General features: G+C 31.4%; 1 protein-coding gene across 1 annotated transcript; it reads right to left on the reverse strand.

Moving 5' to 3' along the window:
• Window positions 1-104: 104 nt before the first annotated feature.
• LOC132718948 (von Willebrand factor D and EGF domain-containing protein-like) lies at window positions 105-22,789 on the reverse strand. The gene is made up of 24 exons (XM_060702660.1): window positions 22,637-22,789; window positions 21,848-21,988; window positions 21,266-21,375; window positions 20,091-20,220; window positions 18,890-18,952; window positions 17,154-17,389; window positions 15,784-15,873; window positions 15,220-15,355; window positions 13,214-13,419; window positions 12,368-12,462; window positions 10,425-10,494; window positions 9,770-9,967; window positions 8,888-9,096; window positions 7,436-7,586; window positions 6,379-6,508; window positions 5,504-5,673; window positions 4,607-4,863; window positions 3,729-3,849; window positions 2,692-2,794; window positions 2,276-2,406; window positions 1,839-1,944; window positions 1,520-1,616; window positions 1,098-1,234; window positions 105-398 (listed from the first exon to the last, which is right to left on the reverse strand). The coding sequence occupies exons 1-24, from the start codon at window positions 22,680-22,682 to the stop codon at window positions 178-180; spliced, it is 3,354 nt and encodes a 1,117-aa protein (XP_060558643.1). The 5' UTR covers window positions 22,683-22,789; the 3' UTR covers window positions 105-177.
• Window positions 22,790-23,037: the final 248 nt, after the last annotated feature.

Below are 23,037 nucleotides of genomic sequence, written 5' to 3' on the forward strand. Positions count from 1 at the left end.
AATACACAACGTGTATAGTTGTCTAAGTTGTGCTCCAGCTTAAAATAACAGTATTTTTTTATAATATCTATGCCAAAGTCGGCAACGAAAACAAAAACGATCGGTTCAATATTATATTTAATAATTAAAAAGGCAACAATACTGAAGTTGAAATAGAAAGAAAATATCTAGAAGCGTCTAATCATGTAATGGCATGGCTGGTCCAAAGATCCATGGTTTCTTTCCGCATTGATCCATGTGCTTGCAATCGACACACTGGTTTCTGTGCTCCAATCCACATTGACAGCTTTGACGATTCATACAACACGCACAGTTGTATCGTGTGTTATCAAATAGACAAGTGCAGTCTGCTAGAGCTATTGTGTAACCATCCAGACCCATTTCCGGTGCAGGCTGAGCTGTACAACGATAGATTATTAAATCCTGCATTAATCTACTTTATACATTTTAAAGGGATTTCCCTAACTCTGATTGTTTTTAATTCAAAAGTTTGAAGTTGGCCAGCAAAAAGTTAAAAGCTTAAGCGGACGTGCAGACTTACCTACATTTTTACTCATTGAAACGGTTAATCACCTCCAGGTCCAATAGTGTTATGGTTAATCAGTATTCGATATTTTTCAATTACAGATATATATTTAGAAAGTAAACATATTACTTGATCATAATATTTAAACAAAACAGAACTCCAACCATTACCATTTTATAGCAGAAGAAAGGAAAACGTTAAACACCAAAACATAGTCAAATTATTACAAACATTACTTTGTTATTGAGAAATGAATTACTTAATTACTAATTTATTGAATGATAAATCAGCTGTGCAAGTACGTAAGTAAGTAGGTAAGAATGTCAGTAAGTTCATACGTAATTATGAAGTTAATTTATCCAATAAGTAATTCAGTAGGCAGATAAGTATGTAAGCAAGTATGTAAGTTAACAAGTAAGTAGTTAGGTAGATAGGTAGGTAGGTAGATAGGCAGACAAGAAACTAGGTACGTTAATAAGGGGAGGAGTAAGTAATTAAGTAAGTATGTTTACCTAAGTAAGTTGAGTTAGTGAGTGAGAATGTATTTAAATGAACTTGTAAGTCAACTCACGAGTTCCACAGGTTGTCATATTACCACATACAGCACACTGGTTTTGGTTTGGAGCCGGGCATTGACATCCACCAGCATCACAACATGCACAGTTGGTTTGTGTTGCATCATGGCCACATTTACACCCGGTCTGAGTTCTATGTCATACAATAAAGCTAGCGATTAGCTGATTAGACTTTTAAAGCTAGCTTGCTGTGCTGGCATCATTGATGCCGAAAGACCATACAAATATGACAACACTGAAGTGAACTACGGGGCATATTTTTACAGCTGCCACACGGCACTTGACACCTGCTGCTGTAAAGTATAACCTAAGCTATCAAGACTAAAGTCAAATAATGATTAAAAACACCTTTCGAGACTAATTGTTTAAAAGGAGTACATTAATTATTTGTGTAATTGTGTAAAATGTATTTACTTACGTTGTCCAAATGTCGAACCGTTTCAGTCGAGTACCTCCAAGAGGTGCAGTTGGTAATGTATCTGGTTTTTGTACAATGTGCAAGTCGCCGTTTGCATCTGAAAATGTTGACAATATATTACATTCACTATAATTATCTAAATTAACATAATTCTATATAATGCTTTGTTCAAAATCATATTAATCTAATAATAAAAAACGGGTACACAACGTTTCTTTTAACATAAATTTTGAAAAAGTAACTATTTTACTTTAAAGGAACTAATTTAAAAGGTGTCAATCATCGACTTAGTTGTAGTTTTTATTTGAAAAGCCCTTACTTGTCCAAGTCATTTTGCTTTTAGATGGGTCGCATTTGTGGTTCTGGTCAACAGTATCAGATTCCCCTGCCAGATAGCACTTGCCATTAATCATACAAGTGTGATCCTGAAATATGACGTTTTAAGAAAACAAAATTAAAAAATATCAGGTTTACATGTGGAATAAAGTGTAATCACCAGACTATCAAGAACCTTATCAAAAATTAAAGAGATGTTTAGTAATCAATGAATTTATTGAATTTAAGATAGTTTTATTTAATAAGCATTGTAACTTTAGTTATTGGATAGTTTGATAATTTTCAATTATCTTTCTTTTGTTTTTAAGTAATTATCCACTCAAAATTATTACAAAGTAAGTTGCAATTATCTTGAAATATCTTGCCAAAAACGTAAACATCCTCTTAAATCTACTTTTATTAATATTTGTAAAATATTACCATAATTTGACAAGACGCACCCATGTCGTCACAATCCATGCATGTGGAGTCAATCTTTATGACGTTCAACTCGTTACTATAGAGTCGTCCATCATTAGAAATTGAAATATTGTAACCAACAACAGACTGACCTATTGATATAAGTAAGTTTCACTATTGACTTAACTTAATATATAATGAAGGAACTACGTATAAAATGGCAAATGAAATTTGTAAAACAAGTGTATCCTTTAGAAACAATCGGCGAGATTGTTCAGGCATGGCTCGTTGTTACTAACCACAAAAGTCATACTTCATAATGTTTCTTCAATTTTGTGTAGATTCATTATCATTATTATTTTGTGTTATTTCTGGGTTGTTTTAAAAGGTTATAAATAAAAAGATGTCGTGAGTGAACTCTACTATTTTTGTCCTACCTGAGGTTTGTACTGGTAGTTTACATCCCACACTGCCTCTAGTGTTATACACAACCCCTGTTGTGTAATGTTGGCCTGTTGATACAAATGACGAACCATCAAACTGTAAATAGACATATATGACGAAATATTATGACGCAGTACCTTTCTGAAAGTTTGTATATACGCGTGAGAAAATTTACATCTAGGAAATTTTATTATAAAACTGATCGAAAATTTATTTATTGACAATAATATAGAAGAAATGGAAATGTTAAATATGTTTTGATATACATTTGTTTTAAAGATATACTATGCTCATCTTTGAGAAAAAATATTTTAATCACAGAAATTTATTGAAATCTATGAAATTCGTATTGAAATATCTAATTTGAATAAAAGAATGAACAAACTATGTTTGGTAGGCAGCGTTCACAATTACAGACCATTTAATGTTGGTTTTTTCTTTAAAAAATACTGCCAGTTTTTTATTGACTTTGTATATACATCTTTATACCATCGACAGTGTGTTGAATTCAAAACGTAACTTATTTTCTTTGTGCGAAGTCAAAACATGTTTATTTTATATCTACAAAGGGACTGTGTAACAATTATCAATATTTATGAAGATCTAATTTAAACAAAGTATATCTTTAAAGAATAACAAAAAATAATATTATCAATCTAACAGAAGCCATAAAGATCGCCTAAATCGACACAACTGAAAATGATGTAGACTCTGTTTAAATAATCCTGTTCATGGACGGCACTGGAATGTGCATCTACCGTTCATGCCACATAGCACCGGTTTTAAGAGAATTCAACATTTGAACATGAACATAGTGAAATTTTGAATTTTGACATGTTGTGCCATACCGTAAAGCGGCGTATGAACCCTAAGTTAAACAGTGTGTGTGTGTGTGTCCTAAACGAGATACGATTGCCAAAATGAAATAAAAGACAAGATTAACACTTCTTAATATCATTTAAACATATAATATTTTAACATTTTACATTTTCTATCAACGGTTTATGAATAAATTTGCAAATTTAATTACCTCCAATTCTCTAATTTTGCATGATAAACGTGAATTGTTGAACAAGTTATTTCCTGCCACAAATGCCACTTTACACTGGTTCATAGTGACGTCACACAAAACAGAGTCATCAGCAACAGCGCTTTCATTCATTTTTAAAAAAATAATCAATAATTTTGTTGAAGGAAATATAGAAAGGTAAAAATTGCATTAGCCGAACTTTTATCTATATATTAATGCATATGAAATAATATAAAACAAAAGCATGTCCTTTGAAAGCAGCACATACTTATTAAAATTTTAGCGCGAAAATAATGATTATGCAAAAAGAACATAAATTCATCTTAAATTTATGCTGAAATAAGGTAGGAGTATCTTTATATTATTACATAAACTAAAGTGTTAAAATACTTTTAATCGGATATTCGTTTTGTATGACATGTGCAAGTAATGTTATCTATTTCTATTAAAAATGTTCATATGTGTAGAACAGTAATCGAGGAAACCCGAACGTGATATGACAGGGGCTGTTAATCTAAACTTTGTTGTAAAGATAGTATTACACTTAGATATAAAATAACACCTCATTTACATTGGCCAACATTTATAATACGTACTGCATGTTTCTATTATCGTCCATTTTATTAAATCACCGTGAAATTTAATTAAACATATATATTCTAAGTTTTCATCAGAATTTTCATTTTTCTTTTACATATTAAGTTTTGATATGTAATAAACGCTTTTGTCATATTATATGGTCGGATATAATTGGTAATGCACACGATAAGCCTTGTCCAAATAAGCCTACAACCGTTTACAACTGGACCATTGTACTACAGTGACAATTTCTCCACATCTAATTTTATATAATTATATATCATTTAACATAATATTACCTAGCATAGAAGTATAATTGTGGCGGAACGCGTGTATCAATGTTACAGTCGCCGCCATAGTAACCAAAATCACAAATGCATGTCCCACGCTGGCACTTTCCGTGTCCAGAGCAATCTTTTGGGCAAATGTCAGTGGTAATGAAGGCAGGTGGTTGACCATTATTATCGTAAGTAGAAACGTTCTTCAGTATTTCATAGCGACATGATGTCACTGCTGCATTCACAGCCATCCCGATAAACGATTTGTCATCAGAGTACTAAATAAATCAAATATTACACGTAAATCAATCGGAGTACTAGAAAATCAAATATTACACAGAAAAAATTCGGAGTACATAATAAATCAAATATTACACAGACATCAAATAAGGATTTGTCATCGGAGTACTAAATAAATCAAATATTACACGGACATCAAATTAGGATTTGTCATCGGAGTACTATATAAATCAAATATTACACATGAATCAAATAAGGATTTGTCATCAGAGTACTAAATAAATCAAACATTACACGGAAATCAAATAAGGATTTGTCATCAAAATACTAAATAAATCAAATATTACACGAAAATTAAATAGGATTTGTCATTTCTTGAACGGAAATTAAATTTCAACACAAATTTGGTGTGTCTTATTGTGTTATGTATTCTTACTGTTAAAATATGTTTTGTAGGTAAAGCTGTGTAAGACAAGTTACTGTTAATTAAATGCAGCAGAAAATTGAATATTCAGTACGAATAATATAATAGATTACTTTGTGGCATACCAAAGCAAAAACAAAAAAAAAAAGCATTTTGTAGAAAATTGAAAATGAAATACGAAAAATACTGACAAAAGCTCATCAATATAACATAATAAGTAAAATAATCAACAAAAGTTGGTGAAAAGATGTTACTTTTAAGTCTTCTATACACATGTCAATGTAATCATCCGATTTGACCCCGGCGTATGTCTTACACCTTTGGATTGGAGAACTTTGGCCGAATGCCAGTTTGCAAGCAGTCTCTGCATCTTGACGTGAAATACCGCTAGGTGTAGGGAAAAACTTTTCTTTGGCTTGATGACCTTTTAACATACATGTATAAAAGTAATAGTGCAAGCATTACAAAAAAAAAAAAAACAAAAAAAAAAAACAAAAAACAGTCAAAGCCCAAAGGAGGTGATTTGTAATGAGATGAAGTTATATGTATGTCACATGACATTGTTTTTTATCAGTGCAATCGAGCAAAGGAATTATTGTTTAATATATCAGCACAATTTTTATGATATCTCGTATTTATTACACATGTATTTATATTTAAACTAAACTCTATAAAATATATATCATAAACGTGGAGGTATTATCAATTTCATTATTACATTGTCTTAAAACTCTTATAACATATGAATAAAAAAAAGATCACAAAGTCTATAATAAAATATGATATGAAATCATTTACCCTTAACCAGCTTAGTTGTTTAATGAATTGACTCTGCTTTAAAACAGCCCATCTGTAGATTGTGGGATTTAAAAATACAAAAAGAAAATACAAAAAACTTAACCTACCAATAGCTTATAGCATTTGATATAGTATTTATTAACCATAACATTCAGGTACCGAAAGTGATCAGGCTCTGCTACCAGTAAAGGCCCTATACAGTTGGTAACTCACATTTTGTATACCAATATTGAATTCCCCTATACTATAAATAGACTGTTCCAAATTCAAAGCAGGGCATGTCCATAACATAAATTCAACGGATAAAATAATTCAAAGATTTTAAATTTACCAAGACCGTAATCAAAGGTATAATATACAGGCGAGTTATCTGCTAAGGGATTCGCTGCTCGTTTTCCTATGCCTCCTTGCGCATTACAATGTGTGGACGTCATTGTAGTTGAACATGTTGGACAACGAGCCTTAAAGTGTTAAATTTTAATGTATTTATATTGTTTTTATATAATTTATTGATAATAATTAATATATATAATTAAAGTTCAAATAATTACATTCATATGCATTTCTTTGTCGATAAAATAGTATAAAGAAACATTCTATATACACAGATGCAATTAACCCATTACCATTAGCATTTCGTGAAAAATGGCTTTTTTCATTAAAAAGCCTCCTGTTACAAGTTCAAATTGGTATAAAACTAAAAAAAATATGCTTTAATACTGATCAATCTTGGCACAAATGTTTACTGGACCATAGCATCTGTAACGGCATACACAATCTGACATCGTTTGCTACAATGGCAACGAGGGGACATCTCAAAATTGCCAAAAATCACTATTTTGCATTGATTCTTTCCATTAAAACTGAGTTCAAAGTGCTGCAACTTCTCAATGGATTGAAATACAGTCAAAGGCTATTCAGTGTTGTTAACACTTCACCTTAAGACCGACCTGATGCCATTTTTAGCCTCTTACAAGTCTAAAATGTTCATGGTGTTTAGGGGTCGGAAGCCTCCCTTCAAACCCCCAAGCATACGAGGACACGTCCCCACTCTGGCAACCCTTGATGAATATTTTGATAGAGGGCGGTGCCGAAAAAAATTGATCACTTTTTACACAATGTTTCTCAATCGAAAACAAGTGTTTGGGGCCTAAATATGACAATTTTTCACTATTTGAGGCATCAAAGGGTGTCGAAAGTTCGTTAAATCGCGTATATATGAGGTAAAGGGTTAATAAAACAACCTTCTACATCATGTAAAACAAAAGCATCAATAAATATAATCGTAAAATTAGCTGTTGTGAATTCGATAAAATGTAAAGTATTCTATTTCAGTTTTCCAATTGCCCAGTATAAGAGAGACTTGAGATATGTAGAGGAAGTCATACCTTTACAGCTGGTTGCGCACCTTTGGTTAAGTGACAGTCAACCTGGTGCTTAGTGTTGTTGGTGCAGTCGCAGTAATAAATGTCTTTGTTATATTTTGGATCGATGGGGAGATTGCATATATTGTCAAATATTGACGACCCGATCGGAATCCTACAAAGTCGATGTGTTTATTCGACATAAATATTGCTTGCAATTCTGTCACACAAATAAATTGTTGTTAACCCCACCAGTCAGTCTCTGAAAATTGCTTTTCTAATGGCCGGTTCATTTAGTTTTCTATAGTTGATTTAATATATTTCAGAAAATCGTATGATCATGCTTCAAATAACCCTTCGATTTAACAGATATTTCTAAGCAGCATACAAATCATCATTTAAAGTAAATAATCTGCAACAAATAACTAACAATAACTTTGTTAACGCATATTCTTTGAATAAAATTTGGACGAGTGAGAGTTGTTCAAGAGTGATGCTTCAATAACAAATTGGGTTTTCCAGTTGAATACGTTGAATAAGTCTTCAGTAACTATGTATTGTAATCGTATGTCCATTTTTTTAAAATCATTTCCATGAAACACATTTAACATCATGACCCAAATTTACAAGCAGACTAAACTATTATTTATAAACAAACATCCTATTTAATGATCCATAAAATTGGCTTCTCTGTTTATCAACTTTTGCCTTTGCGAAATACTCTTGACTCATGCCTGCAGGGGAATCCTTATATACAGACAAAATTATATCTGATAAACTAATATTGATAAAATAATAACATTTTAATACTAAAATTAAATGTCTATCAACCTCATACCCATAAGAGAAACAACAGCTCATTTAAAAAAAAAAAAAAAAAACCTTATCTTATTGGCCCCGGACGTACCAAAATCCTATAAAGCTGATCCGTTTAAGTGTTAAGTGTTAAAAATTTTCCTAATCTATTTCACATTATTTGAACGTAATGACATTCCCAGAATAGATGTTCCAGACTTCTAGACTGCATTTGATAGAAATCACACAATTTTGTTGTCAATAATTTCATTTTGAATAGATATTTATTTGATTGAATTTTTCACGTCTACATTTATACTAAAAAATTCTCATTTTGGTATGAATAGTAGCTGTAAACATTTATGCTTGTAATGAGTTGGTAGTATTTTTGAAATCCATTATTTCCTAAATTATATATTTCTTTAATACACAAATGAGTAAAAGTCTTTTTTATGTAAATATATAATACCTTTTTCATACCATTCTAGTCCATAATTAAGAGTACTATGTATAGGACGCAAATTTAATAACAATTATATATCTTTTCCTTCTTTTGTACTAATGAAATTATTGCTTGCTTTATGAAATAATTTAACAGTAATTGTTTAGGTAAAAGCATAAAGCGTACACAAGCTAAATACAGCCTGTGCAAATAAATGTATGTTATTTATCATAACTAACCTCCATGACTCAATAAAAGCATGCGGCATATGATTAAAGGTTTCTATATGACCTGATTTATGCTGCAGATCGTTATTTAAGTTGTTGTCAAAAGTACCACACAACCCAGCTGTTGCACCAAAATCACTTTCTGGTGCAATCACCGTCACAGTTAGTGACTGACGATTGTAAACTTCAACATGAACTTGAGCTCCCGATGGAAAATCAACCTAAATCACCGAGACAAATAAGAAATATACACGAATCTTAACCAGCATATTTTATTTTGATTCGTTCCAATAATATTCCACAAACAAGTATGAAATTTTCAATTTTTTGATTTGCAGAATTTCGTATTTTGATATAAAAAGTGTTTATCTTATATAGCCAGGTGATTGATGTAATGTTTAAAGACCTGCTTAAATGTTGACTTTTATATATTCCTTTTTGTAGGTTCTTACGTTGCAACAACACGGTATAGGTCATATGGCGACTTTCTAGCTTTATTGATGGAAGATCTTAGGTGCCTCGCTGTGGATTATATCAAACATAAACGGACTTTTAAGTAGAACCATCGGCGTTACGTAAGCTAGTTTGATAGCTTTTCATTTGAAATAATCCAAAGATGCCTGTCGCGGTCCAAACCTAGAACGGTAAGAGACATAAATTTTGATGTCAATGACCTTAATCATTCGGCAAGGGATGCCCCTGAATTTAAACTACATTTGACATTCAGTTGTTCAATTGTTTTTACTAAAACTCTACTTATTCATTATTAAAACACATCCATTTCCTGGCAAGCCCTTGTATAGTTCATGTGTCTGAAGAAAATTGAGCATTAATTTAACGGAAATATATTTAACACATTAGTCTGAGAAGAAAAAATGGTATAATTGACTTCACCAAATAATTATCCCCAGATGTATCCCTGTTAACCACCATTCCCTGATTTTTGCTATTCGGAATAGTGACTTGAGGATAAACGTGTCCGTAATGTGTGTGGCACATATCTATAACGATGACGTCGTTTCCTTCCTGAGCTGCAACAGCACAAATACATGATCCTGTGTCCAAACCACATGTACCAGTTCGGACTTCTGTCTGATAACATACAAGATAACATACAATATTTGTATTATTGTAGTCATTGCTCTTATGGCACTACACCAGATATGTACAACTTTGTTATATGAACTGAATAGCAGGTGGAATGTTTTGTCTTTAACTTCTTCATTGCATTATATTGCTTTTCTTATTCTTTGTAATCGTTTACTTTAAGCTCTTCAAGATTGATTGCAGCTAAGATTATTGTTTTTTACGCCTACCAGCCAATACACCTTGAATAGAATACCTATTATTTTACTTAATATGCTATATATTTTTATAAATTGTATCAAACTCTGTAAAAAAGACAACTTATTTGTCAAAGTATTATCAACGACGTCTAAAATTATTACATCTGTCAGTTTGTTTATAAATTGATATATAAAATGAATTTATTATTATCAGATTGACTGTTCCATGCAATTGATTTGAAATTGGACTCATCGTCACTGACCTTGAAGAGACGGTTTTTAGCGGTACTTTCATACATGGTAAATTCTCCAATCTCTTGAACAGTGTAGTGCCTACAATAAATGGTAGCAAGTTAACTTTTAAACACTGAACAAGTGTTTCTATTATATTCATCAATTAAAATGATGTACTTAATATTAATTAAAATTAATTAACCTAAATTTGTATAGTGAAACAATTTCTGTGCATTTTGAATCGATTAAAAAAGTGGTCATGTTAAATTTTACGTTACAGAATTCTGGAAGTTATTTGCAATTTCCACTTCAGTTCAGACACAGGCACAATCGTACCGTTTCTTGTACATGTAACGCTCACCGCGGGCTTTGCTTTTTTCCGCGATACCACCGCGGACGATTTTTTTTATCGCGGACAAACGCGGGGGTTCGTCCGCGATGAATTTCCCCGCGATCCCCGGTGTTCAGTTGTTTCCACCGCGGACAAAATTCTGACGACCGTTCTGCATTCATCGATAAAATCAGTCACCCGTTTCCCGCGGGGGAACGCCATGGTCAGTTGGTCAGTATAAATTAACCTCCAAAAATAATAGACGTTTTATTATTTTTTAACGTCATCTTTTTTACACAATGACTTGAAAATTGACCACATCGTCTCCTTAAATGTTATTATACGTTAAATTATTTGAACGGAATTTGAAATAAAAATAATTACAGCTGTACCTGTTTTTGTTGTTGTTTTTAATATTCAATTGTATGTACTTAAAACTACATGTTGTCTACAAATACTATTATTCCTATGAACAATAATATCTTAAGATAAAAATAAAATGAAATATTTTTAACTTGAAAATCGGTCGATGGAAGTTCTTAGAAAATAACTGCCATGTGCTTGTTTGCCTTATATACATGTATGTACATGCATACTGTTCATAATAAAATAACAAAAAGTATAACGTCAAGTTTAACAAAATTCTGCAAAAAAATCTATAAAAAAAATAAAAAAGAACAAACAAACAAACTACTAAAACAAAAATGAAAATAAACTTCAACAGTTGATACAAACTTCAAAACATATACATTACGCTCACACCTGTAATTAGATAAGTCAAGAATATCATTTAATGTATATGTGAAATAAACGCTTTCTTTTAATGTTCCAAATAAAATATAAGACTTTATGATCAACATGCAAATAAACAAAAACAGTAAAACGCATCTGACAATTGAAAGAGACGTCCTGGAATATTGCCTGAATAAATTGTTGAGGGTTACGTTTTCAAAGTTTTTAAATAAGAAACAAAAGCTGGCATATAAATTGTTGCAGTATCTTTTTCATAAATGTCATATGCCGAATTTTTCATTATTTGACTTCAAGTTTCTCACTACCATGAAGTTGCGACGACAATGATTTATCTTGATGTCGAATACATATTATACACTACCCAACACAATAACAAGAAGAAGAACAAGAAATACACTGCATTTGTACATGTACTTTTATTACAACAAAAAAGAAAACAAACAAACAAATTTTATATACAGTTATATGTACAGTACATGTTACAGTACGTACGTATACTGATGTTTAAATACAATAATTAATTTTTGAAATTTAAGGTTTCCACCGCGTTTACCGGTGTTTGACCGCCGCGTTCCTCCGCAATTTACCACTGCATTCCGCGGGGGAAACGGTTTCAGCCGCCGATTTATGTCCGCGGTGGTGAAACTTTTCTGTCCGCGGGGTCACGCGGACAATATCTGTGCAAATTTTCGCCGCGGTAAACCTCATCCGCGGGGTCACGCGGGTTTTGCAAAAGCCGCGCTGAGCGTACTGTTATTTAACTTTGTCAATTTGGGTGTTCTTTGTGGTTTCAACTTTTCGCTACTTAATTGGTTATTTTAGCATTAAGCACCCTAACCATGCGTTGATTTTAACAAAGGAACATTAATATATGTTTAAAATAAAAACCGAACGCCAGTCCGTCGGTGTGGGGCATCAAATGTAGTACACCAAGGGTCATTTGTGCATAGGCAAGTGGCTGTGTCTTTGTCAATAGTGTGAACCTACAACATTTAATTCAATTAAGATTAGTTTTATCATAGTTGGTCAGAAAAATATATACAATGGAACAAGCAGTTTAGAATTGATAAATCTATTGAACTTTTAAAGTGTTTTCTTAACTCATACATAACAAGACAACGTTTAATTAAAAATTATGGGCAATGCATTTTAACAAAGGCGACAAAAGCAATTGACTATTTTATTTTAGAAATTCTTTCTTTTTCTTTTGATCATGAGCTTGATTACAAATTGAAACAGTACATTATGAGCCTTTATGTATATATTATAGTTTTAGTATTATTCATCAAAATTCGGACAAAAATGTTAGAATAATGCCCAATTCTTCTAAGAACAGACTCGATAATAATATAAAAAGCAAATTTCTCTTTATCTCTCTCTCGAGATTCTCGCCTTTTCAGATAAGAATAATCTTCTTTACTTTATAACGGAAGACTCGAATATTGAAGATGTTCCTTTATTTTTAGATTAACTTCGCATGAACATAAGGCGACTATTAAACATTACTAGTGGAGGAAGACTTAATAGAAACACCGTTCTATAAGCTAGCTGGATAACTTCTTAACATGAAAGTATTCAATAGCACTGGTGGGATCCGAACCATAGCGATAATGGAGAACTGATTCAAAGTCAACGACCTTAATCATATGACAATCTGTTATTAAACTTATAATCAAGTTGTGCTTATTTGTTTTATTCAAAACCAATTAATCTATTTCAAACAATGTTACTTACGGGAAGGTAAGGCAGAGTGTAATTTTTAAAAACTTCTGGTGCATCTAAAGACTGAATAGTTGCAAAGTGAACTGCTAATGTTTTGTCTCTATCGTTTTTTGAATCCCGTTCAGCCAAAACTTCAAACTCTGTGACAGCTTCGTGTGTCCTTGAATTCCAGTCCGAAGGCTTTAGTGTTTGCGTGCATTGTGTGAAACGTGCGTCACCTGGTGATAATAATTAACTATAAGGAATAAAGCCTATTCAATCTGTAAGTGATTCATACAAGGACAATGATTACTAACTGAATTAAACATGTAAAACAACTCTCGAAATCTTGAAGCATTTTTATATGCATCAGTTTTTACAAATAGTTCTTTTTTTAGGCAGTCAATTTTCTTTCATTAGAAGAAATTTAATAAATATGCAAATCTTTTTTACAAAATGTTCTAAAATTAAGACATCCTGTTTTCTAGATTCATCCATTATGAAACATATAGAGGATACTTGTTTATTTGTGTATTAGATGAAATTTTACTTAATCGAGTGAGCTTTAAAAACAGTATTCTCACTCGTTAGAATACTGTTTTTACAATTTCACGAGATGAAATAAAATTACATCTTACACAACAAACAAACAAACACATTTTCTTTTAAAGTGACATTATGCCCATCCAAGGGTATATAGTGAGTGAATAGGTGAATATCAAAATAAGTTCTCATTTTTCCATAATACATTTTAATTCAATAATTTACTCCCCATAAACAATAAATAATGCACAGATCCAAACAAAATTTCTGTAAATATTCATTAGAATTTACCTATAACGCTCAGTTTATAACAAAAGTGGGGCAGTCTTTTTATATTTAAGGCAGATTTATAATTTTATCCTGAACATTTTCCAATATCAACGGTTGGTCAGGCACCATTTTAACCGTCAATCTTGAGAAATATAAAGTCAATTCAGCTCAACTTGACTATGAAAATATGAGCATAATGTAACTTTAATTTCAGCTTAATAACAAGTTTAAATGGTTTTTTCTCTCAATATTAACTTAAATATTAAAATCTGCTTTCCCCACTGGTAGCCTCAATTTATGAGGAATTTCTAACAAGTACAAGAAAATTTGAGCTGAAAAATAAGTTCTTAAATAACGTTTAAAGGCGATGATATCATTATTTTTAAAACAAATATATTAATGATTGCTTACTTTTATCATAAAGATTAACATTTGAAAATGATAAAAATGTTACACCTTGCCTAACTTAAAAATTTAATATACACTTATAAAGCGGCAGGATACCAAAAGTTGTTAATTATATGCGAGGAAAGAACAAAATGTGCTTGATTCGAAGGGATATGATTTTGATTTAATAATTGTTCATCTATCATAAGAAATAATACTTACTAGTGGATTGCTACAGACAATAATTAATTGTTGACATATGCATATACAGTACATTCAAGATTGAAAATATGGTATCCTTTGAAAGGCTGTCTTACGAATGCTGGGTTATTTACTTAATCTTAGGGCAGATTATTGTTACAGCTTTTGCACAGTTTCAACTTTTATTGCTCGTAGGATATTTGAATATGCCCAAATGTCATCAAGAGCAGTTTTGAATGAAGAAGGAAATGTACCTATCAGATTGTAGGAAGGAATCAAACCGTAGATACGAATCGATCAGTAGAGACAAATTTGGTGATCGGTAAATTGAATGAATTGAAGTAAATTTTATCTTTATGATTTCTTTTGAAATTTATGTTATTATCAATTTCAGCTTTGCTTTGCTCTAAACAGCCCTAGATTGGTCGAAATTGTAGGCATAAATAAAAGTGAGGTACCGCATGGGGAAAATCTTTCAAAGGTAGTCTTTTCTTTGAAAAATGTGAAATTATATGATGATAATTTTCACTGTGAAATTATCAAATATAATGTTCAAGGATAAATCAGAAATCAACTCAAAAGCATAAAATAATTAAAGTTAATTTAGTACTTTTTACAAATACAAAATACGAACGAACCGTCTTTATTTTCTAAGTAGATGTCGAGCTTGCAAAACAGCTGTGCTGCAGGCGGACATACAATTGGTATAGTTGATATTATTTTGATCTTCTTCGCTGGCTCATTTTCACCAACTGTCAAACTAGCATTCGAATACTAAAATGTCATGACAAAAAACATAAATATACCAGAATTTCTTACAATTAAGCTCGTAAATATCAAAGAAGTAATATTATTTAGAACTTAAGTTTTCATTTACGAAGAAAAACTAGTAGTATAATATAATTTACTGTGTACAATGTTTAGAACAATTGGAATGAATATTCTAAGAATAGGAAAGTTTATATGCCAACCAATAACTGAATGTCGTAAGCCTTAGCCACCAGATAAGAGCAACCAATATGTGCGGTCTTTCTAGGCTGAATTTATTTTAAATTTTAATTAGAATTTCCTATAAAATTCGGAAAAAACTGTTTCCTTTTCAAAGCACTGTGCATTAAGCATGTTTACGTGAAAAATCTCTGTTTCAATTTTATATTCATTTTTCTCCTATACTTTTCGAAAGTATCTTATTACCAACTTACTTTTATTCCACACCAATATCCGTTGCTCGTCTGAGATGGTCCCATTGTGAACGGACTGTTCAGATAGAAGGGTTTGACGACACAGCTAAGCTATGAAACAAAGTTCTTAAAGATTTTATTAATAATAATTTCTCAGAAAAAAGTTTTACCTTACGTCTCTTTAAGAATAATTTGAAAACGTTGGACACACATTATCTTGATTTGCAGAAGATTTTTTGAATTGTAGAACTATATATATGCTTAAAATGGTAAGATAAATTCATAGTCTGTCTAGATTAGACATAACAGGTATGGAACAAATTATAAATCGCTTATAGTTATCAAGACATCTTTTAAGTTAATAAAATATTAAAATGATACAGGTAAACAATTCAATTTTGTCTGAAAATTATAAATTATCAACAACGCTTAATCAACATTTTTAGCAATGGATACATGTTTGTAAAAATAAAACTAATGATTGGTGATTTTGTTCACAGGATTACTTACTTAAAGATTTCAAAGATTAGTGATCGTGATAACGGCCACTATTATAGATAATCGGTAATTTGGGATATTGATAAAGGACTAATAACTATCAAAGAATGGTGATCATGGTAACGACTATCTTTCAGACATTACAAGAATGTGATATTGTAATTAACTAAGGATTTGTAATATTGTTAAAGGTTCACTTTATGTACTGGCGGTTCTGTTAAAGAAAGGCTTAGTTCGGGATTATCATTGAGTGATGATCTTGATAAAAGTATACATGGAGATTATCAAGGATTGTTGAACTTGATAAAGCGTTACTTAGAGATTTTAAATAACTGGTGATCTTGTAAAAGTCTTGATTTTATAAGGCTTACTTCTTAGAAATCATAAAATATTGGTGATCTTGTTAAAGGCTTATTTACGTAATGATTATCAGGGATTGTTTATGTAGGTAAAGACTTACTTACTTAGAGATAGTCCAGGATTGCTGAACTTTTTAAAAACTTGCTCAGAGATTACCAAATATTGGTGATTTTGTTTAGGGCTTACTTAGAAAGTTAAGAGTATAAGTGATATTATAAAAGGCTAACTCATAGATGACCAAGGAATGCCATAATGGTGGTCTTTTTTCAGGGAAATGACCAAAGATTGGTGATTTCTGTTAATTGATATATTTCTATATTCTGCGCACATCTCAAATGTTTTTTCTGTTAAATGCAACTGCTTATGTTTTGTAAAAATTCAAAGTCAAATATATTTTTACCTTAGCTTCGATTAAAATTAAACTTTTCGTACCGATTAAGTTAAAAAAATCATTAATGCAAAAACGAAAAAGGAAATTTTGAACATTACAAAGAAATAACGTGATTCAATTGTATTATAAATATATTGTAAACCGTTTTTCCGAGATGGTTCTGTAAATACTTTTGATCTAGCTCGGCATCTCGATCTGAACCGCGTACTGTCGTAACAGGCGTGGCAGGGTCCGTTTGGTTATCAAACATCCATTTGACTTGAAATCCAACATCAGATTTTGAGGGATCATAATTGATATGACAGTTGAACTTGAACGTTGAAGATGTGACAATAGGATTGGAAAGTGTTGGCGATTGTGACATCGAAGGACTCATAGCTTAAATGAAAAAGAATACTGAAATATTTCTCTTTTCATTCAGTTGAACGTGTATAGTTTAAAATTCTGGACCAAAACTTTAACTACATTTACAGATTTCTATTTGGCTACTATGTAAAGTATGATATTTTGCAAGCTATGTAATCAATTAATCTAAATTAAATGCATGGTTATTTGGGTGTAGTAAAACCTGGGGGTAATTTTCGCGAAATATCAGACTCGGACCCGTTAAGTTCCTGCCCACAAGCTTCTACCAAAGCGCAGAGATCTTAGTGGTGTTATTCCTTATTATATGATGTGGCCACCCATCCCCTTACGGTATCTTCTAAAATAAGTTGAAAGATACAAAATACTCCCACAATTAAGGACAATGTGCTTTGCTGTAACTTCCGTATCAACTTGAAATACACAGTATTGAAGTAAAATACAATTTAATATAGTCTGTTGTTAAGGGCGACCATGTTTAAGCATTCTGGTTTTACATGTTCCATTGAATAAAATGCAACAAAGTGAAATTAGACGCATATTTGGATATTTTTTATTTTTACTTTTTATAAGAGGTAATAAGATATTGGTGGCGAATTAGAAATTCCTGGAAGTTTAAATATGTACGAATGTTATTTAAACTATTTTTGATAAAAACATTCGGACAAGTTGTAAAATCTTCTGCTCACCAGCCGGTCATTTGAAACAAAATGTATATCTGATAATAGGCAATGATAACATTTACAAACACCACACGATCTTGGTCAATTAATAGCGTTGAGTTGTGAGACACATGACATAATGGCACTAATGCATGCCGACAACGCCGCTAAATATCGCGAAATAGTCTCCAATGGTATCGCTTCTTCTTTCTGCAAAATGTTGCATCGCTACCGTTTCGTAGCATAGGTGCAATTTAACCTTCACTTGTGACATGTATCGCCTAGTATAATATTTAACGGCAAGGCATAAACTGGTATATATTATATAAAAACTAGAGAAAATTCGGATAAGATAAGAACTTTTTCAAATTTTAAATATTTGACCTTGTTTAAGATTTCATTAAACGAACAAAATGACTTCGTTTATAATCCATATGTAAATATATAGCAAGGCTTAGTGTTTCAATGTCTTGAATCTATTTTTAAGCACCAGTACTTTCAAATATTACCTTTCTAACCTTTATTTTTGTTTACACTCTGTAAGCATATTGACTATTAGTTTCAAAATGTAAGTTTAGAATTTTAACATAACAAAAACGCAATTCACAAATATCGTCAATTCATTATTATAGATTCTCAATTTTGCATTTTTACTTTTTAAAATTATAATTTAATGCACATTAAAGTTACAAACAATTAAGATACAAGGTCTGAGGTCATGTTACACTATCTTTGCTTCAAGGTCTAAAGAATCATGCTTTAAATTCAATTTGATCGAATTTAGCATGTGATTATATATAAAGTAAATTATATTGTTATATTAAAACAAAAAAGAAAAGAAAAACTAAACTACCTCTACACCCGGGTTGATGACCAGTAGGAGACCATTGGCCAGGAGGACATGACTTTCCTGTACCTGATAAAAAATTACACAAAATTGTTGATGATAATTTGACAGACTGTACATCGTCGGACAACACTGATTCGCCTGCACTCAGTCATCTAACGGATGAAGTGTATAATTAAGTAATTGGCATTCATAGGTAACCGAGGATGGTCATATTCGATAGCATTAAACATTTAGGGGAAAATGGTACATAGATATCATCTCAACGGAAGTCAAAAAAGTAGGCGTAAAAAAGAAAGATTTGAGACTTTTGAAAGGTTTGGTTTAACTAAACCTGTTCATAACAGCAAACTAATGTGACAACTCTCTGTCCCGGCTAACCAGAAATTCGTATTTAAATATTAATTCTAATTTACATCAACAAACTTCCGCTCTCCGCCGCCCACCCCCTTGAACGTTAATTACAGCATGTAAAAGAGATGATCACTTACCATTCCTGAAATAAGTTGTGTAATATCTAATTGAATCTAACTTGTAATACACCAAATGTGGTAGATGAAGAACTGTTACAACAGTTTGTGTTTTCTTCTATAAATTGTAATATCCTTTAAATTAGCAATGTTTAATCCCCTTCTTCGCCCAACCCTAACATTTGCGCAGTGATAATACTTGTAAAGCGGTTTGCCACGTTGCTGTTTGAAATTGAAAACCCAGACCTAGCAATGTTTAATCCCCCTTCTTCGCCCAACCCTAACATTTGAGCAGTGATAATGCTTATAAAGCGATTTGCCAAGCAGCCGTTTGAAATTGAACACCCAGACCTACCACCTTGCTTAAACATACCAAGACGCACTGAGAATTCAGATGTATTTCTTATTATATGTCCATTATTTACTTAGTACATGTTGTAGTAATGAGAAAAGGTGTACACGTACGAAAACTTCATTAAATGAAATACTTTTACTCGAATGAGTAGATTGTTTAAAATATACCCTCTTAAAAAGTTTATTACATTAGAAATATTGTTTGCTGGCATACATGACATAGTTACTGAAACAGTTCAAGACACAGATAAATTCTTAATTAAAAAAGGGGGAAACCTTATGTGTTTATGTTATCATTTTTTAGTTTAGGTTACAAATTATACATCGATTTGCTAAATTTAAAGACTTTCATACATAAGATGACTGGTTTATGTTGTTTGTACCTGCACAGTAAGCGGTGGAGCATCCAGTGGCTGGTTTCAACTCGTACACCAAAAATGACCCGCAATTCTTGACTCTAATTGTACCACTAAAACTACAACAGTCACTGTTATCATACTTTGTTCCACAAACCTAAACATTAAGCAACTGTTTCACAATTTTGCACTCATAACGTGACGAAATGCAAATAATTATCAGAACAAAAATCATTTAACACATGGAGTTTTAATTGCTGTTTATATATAACAAAACATACATGAAGTACTCTTATATCAAAATGTACATGGAATTTCCAGGGTCTAGTAATATTCTTACGGTATTTCTTAAATTCCGAATTTATTTTTTAAATGAATTAAATTTCATTCTCTTTTGACAACATTAAATGTACGTCTGATAGTTATGTTCATTTAACCATTATCAAGTCAAACAAAGTGCCAAGTTTCAGTTTAAGTCAATTTAAACAATTATTAGAGGGAAGATATACATGAAATTGTTTCAAATGTTTGCACAATTTGTTGTAGCTATGTTTTTCTCATTTATGCCATGCTCTCAATACTTGGAAATATTTCATTTTTTTCATATATTTTGTGAACATACACAATAATTGTTTGTAATATTTCTCAAAATATCATCAGACGCATCTCATAATTAAGCTTAAGCTGATGATGATCTTTGATATTAAGATTTCGTTAAATAATAAATACCTGTATAGGGTGATAGATCTTGCACACAATCTGATGTTTGAGTTTTTGTTCACTTGATTAGTTACATTATGCCCATCCAAGGGTATAAATGAGTGAACAGGTGAAAGTCAAAATATGTTTTCATTTTGCTATAATTCCTTTTAATATCACATGAACAATAAACAACGCGTGGATCTAAATGATTTTCTTCGTAAAATATCAATTAGAATTTACCTGTAACGTTCAGTTCATAACAAGAGTTGGGCAGTCTTTTTATATTTTAGGCAGATCTAAATTTTACCAATATGAACTGTTGGTTAATCACCATTTCAACAGTCAATATTTTGAAATATATGGTAAGTTCAGCTCAACTTGCAAATGAAAATATGAGCAGATTGTCACCTTAATTTCTTTAAGAATAACATTATTTATATAAAAGAATCAATAAAAACAAATCAACCAAAACAGAATAAAACATGATTAAACAAAGTTACCCTTCTAACGACTATTCCATCCGCCTGGGACGGATTTGTTCCTGCCATCCATAGAGGTATGTGCGTACCACAGTGGTTCGTGCGTACACAACTGGTGGGCATGGATTTACCTTCAATGAATACATTATCATGCTCATTAAATGCTTAATAAGTAGGAAGTATCTGTTAATAGTTTTATACTATCAAAATAACATTATTTTGGTATGTTCTTGATTTTATAACACTTTGCATAAAAAACAAATTATTTACTACTTAAAATCATAAATAAATGTAATATAAGACTGCAAATAATGTCATATAAGATTGCAATTACATCCAACAATCAATTATAGAACGACACTTTTACATTCTGTTCTCAGTTAATATTCATCAGTTTGGGAACTGTACATTTGTTTTTGTTTGTTTTTTTTTTTTTAATTTTAAAAATGTTTCGGAAGACCTGAATAATCTGTTTTTTTCACTGAGTAAATACTATTTATATTTTGATTGATTCCTGGTGGTTAAAAAGTTGTATAGATTAATTTATGACGAATAGTTAAGTATATTGTATGTAAACCCGATATCGACAAGATAAAATTTCACCTTGATTTCCAAATTTGTACCATGTTTGATTTATTGACCGGTCACATAGTGGCACATCATTCACAGGGTCTGCTATAACGTAGTCAACACTTCGTCGACTGTCGTCTAGCAATGCGAATGTATTGCAAGGGTCACCAAACACTGAAGAAAGACCACAAGGAAACACAGTCTCACTAACTAAAATATTTCATTCACTGAGGACATTAGATGAGATACAAGTACTGAATTTATAGGTTCAATACGAAATTTATTGAACGACTTTAATAAAATTATATAACGCTAGGCTCTGGTGTGCATAATATTGTTAAATTGAACGAGTCAAATATTTTTGTTTTGAGCCTACACGAATATAAATTATAATAATTCTATCATTCACATATCCGAAATAAGAACAATTCATACTAAATAGAATCATTGACGATCCTAACATAAAAGCTCATAAACGTTATTTTTGTAAAACGCAATTGGCGTCACTTTGCAATATTATTATTACACTAATGCAATATTTTTTTCTAAAAATTACATTCATCCAAGCGTGTGGCGATTAATATAACCCCTAACCACACCATACAGCTTAAAAGATCAATTCAATGTTTTAATCTGGACAAACACGAATCTAGGGGCCTTTTCAAACTAAGTCTGAACTTGCTGAATCATATGCTTAGACTTGAAGAAAAAAATTGCTTCGATTATAAAACAGTCAACGATACAACTGGGAATCTAATTGTCGGGATTTTAAACAGTTAACAATTGTATTAACTATTCATTTAAATATGTAGCACTACTCACCGACTCTAACGAAAAAAATTAAAACGGCACAAATTGGTTCGTTCATTCCAACATGTAACGATAGTTAGACCAAAAAGACGAGCCAGGGTTTAAAAAGTTAGGTCTTAAGACTAAAGATAAGAGTTAGACATAATTTGAACGTCCTATTCAGGTTCAAGACGTACGGTATAAGGAAGTGAGAGGAACATTATCATTATTTTACACTGTTTCCGCATGACTTATATAAGCTTGTGAATTAGTCTCAAACTGTGAGAAAAGGCACATCTATTTCATCAAAAGCAAGAACAGGTGTTTTTTATTTCATCAGTTCATAGTGCATCTAAATTAATTTATTTATTGCAAAAGATTACGTGGTGATATTCACCTTGTTAATACATTGTATATTTTTTGTTCTGTTAGTT

The sequence above is a fragment of the Ruditapes philippinarum genome, unplaced genomic scaffold (assembly GCF_026571515.1).
Source record: "Ruditapes philippinarum isolate M1 unplaced genomic scaffold, ASM2657151v2 ctg8456_1_1_1_1, whole genome shotgun sequence".
Lineage (NCBI taxonomy): Eukaryota > Metazoa > Mollusca > Bivalvia > Venerida > Veneridae > Ruditapes > Ruditapes philippinarum.

Excerpts from the sequence above, each read along its gene's own strand:
- LOC132718948 (XM_060702660.1), bottom strand. The coding sequence starts at position 22,682 with ATGAACGAACCAATTTGTGCCGTTTTAATTTTTTTCGTTAGAGTCG. Across the intron at positions 15,356-15,783 it reads GATATTGGTGTGGAATAAAA|TATTCGAATGCTAGTTTGAC; the intron begins GTAAGTTGGTAA and ends ATGACATTTTAG. Across the intron at positions 2,407-2,691 it reads ACTACCAGTACAAACCTCAG|GTCAGTCTGTTGTTGGTTAC; the intron begins GTAGGACAAAAA and ends TTATATCAATAG.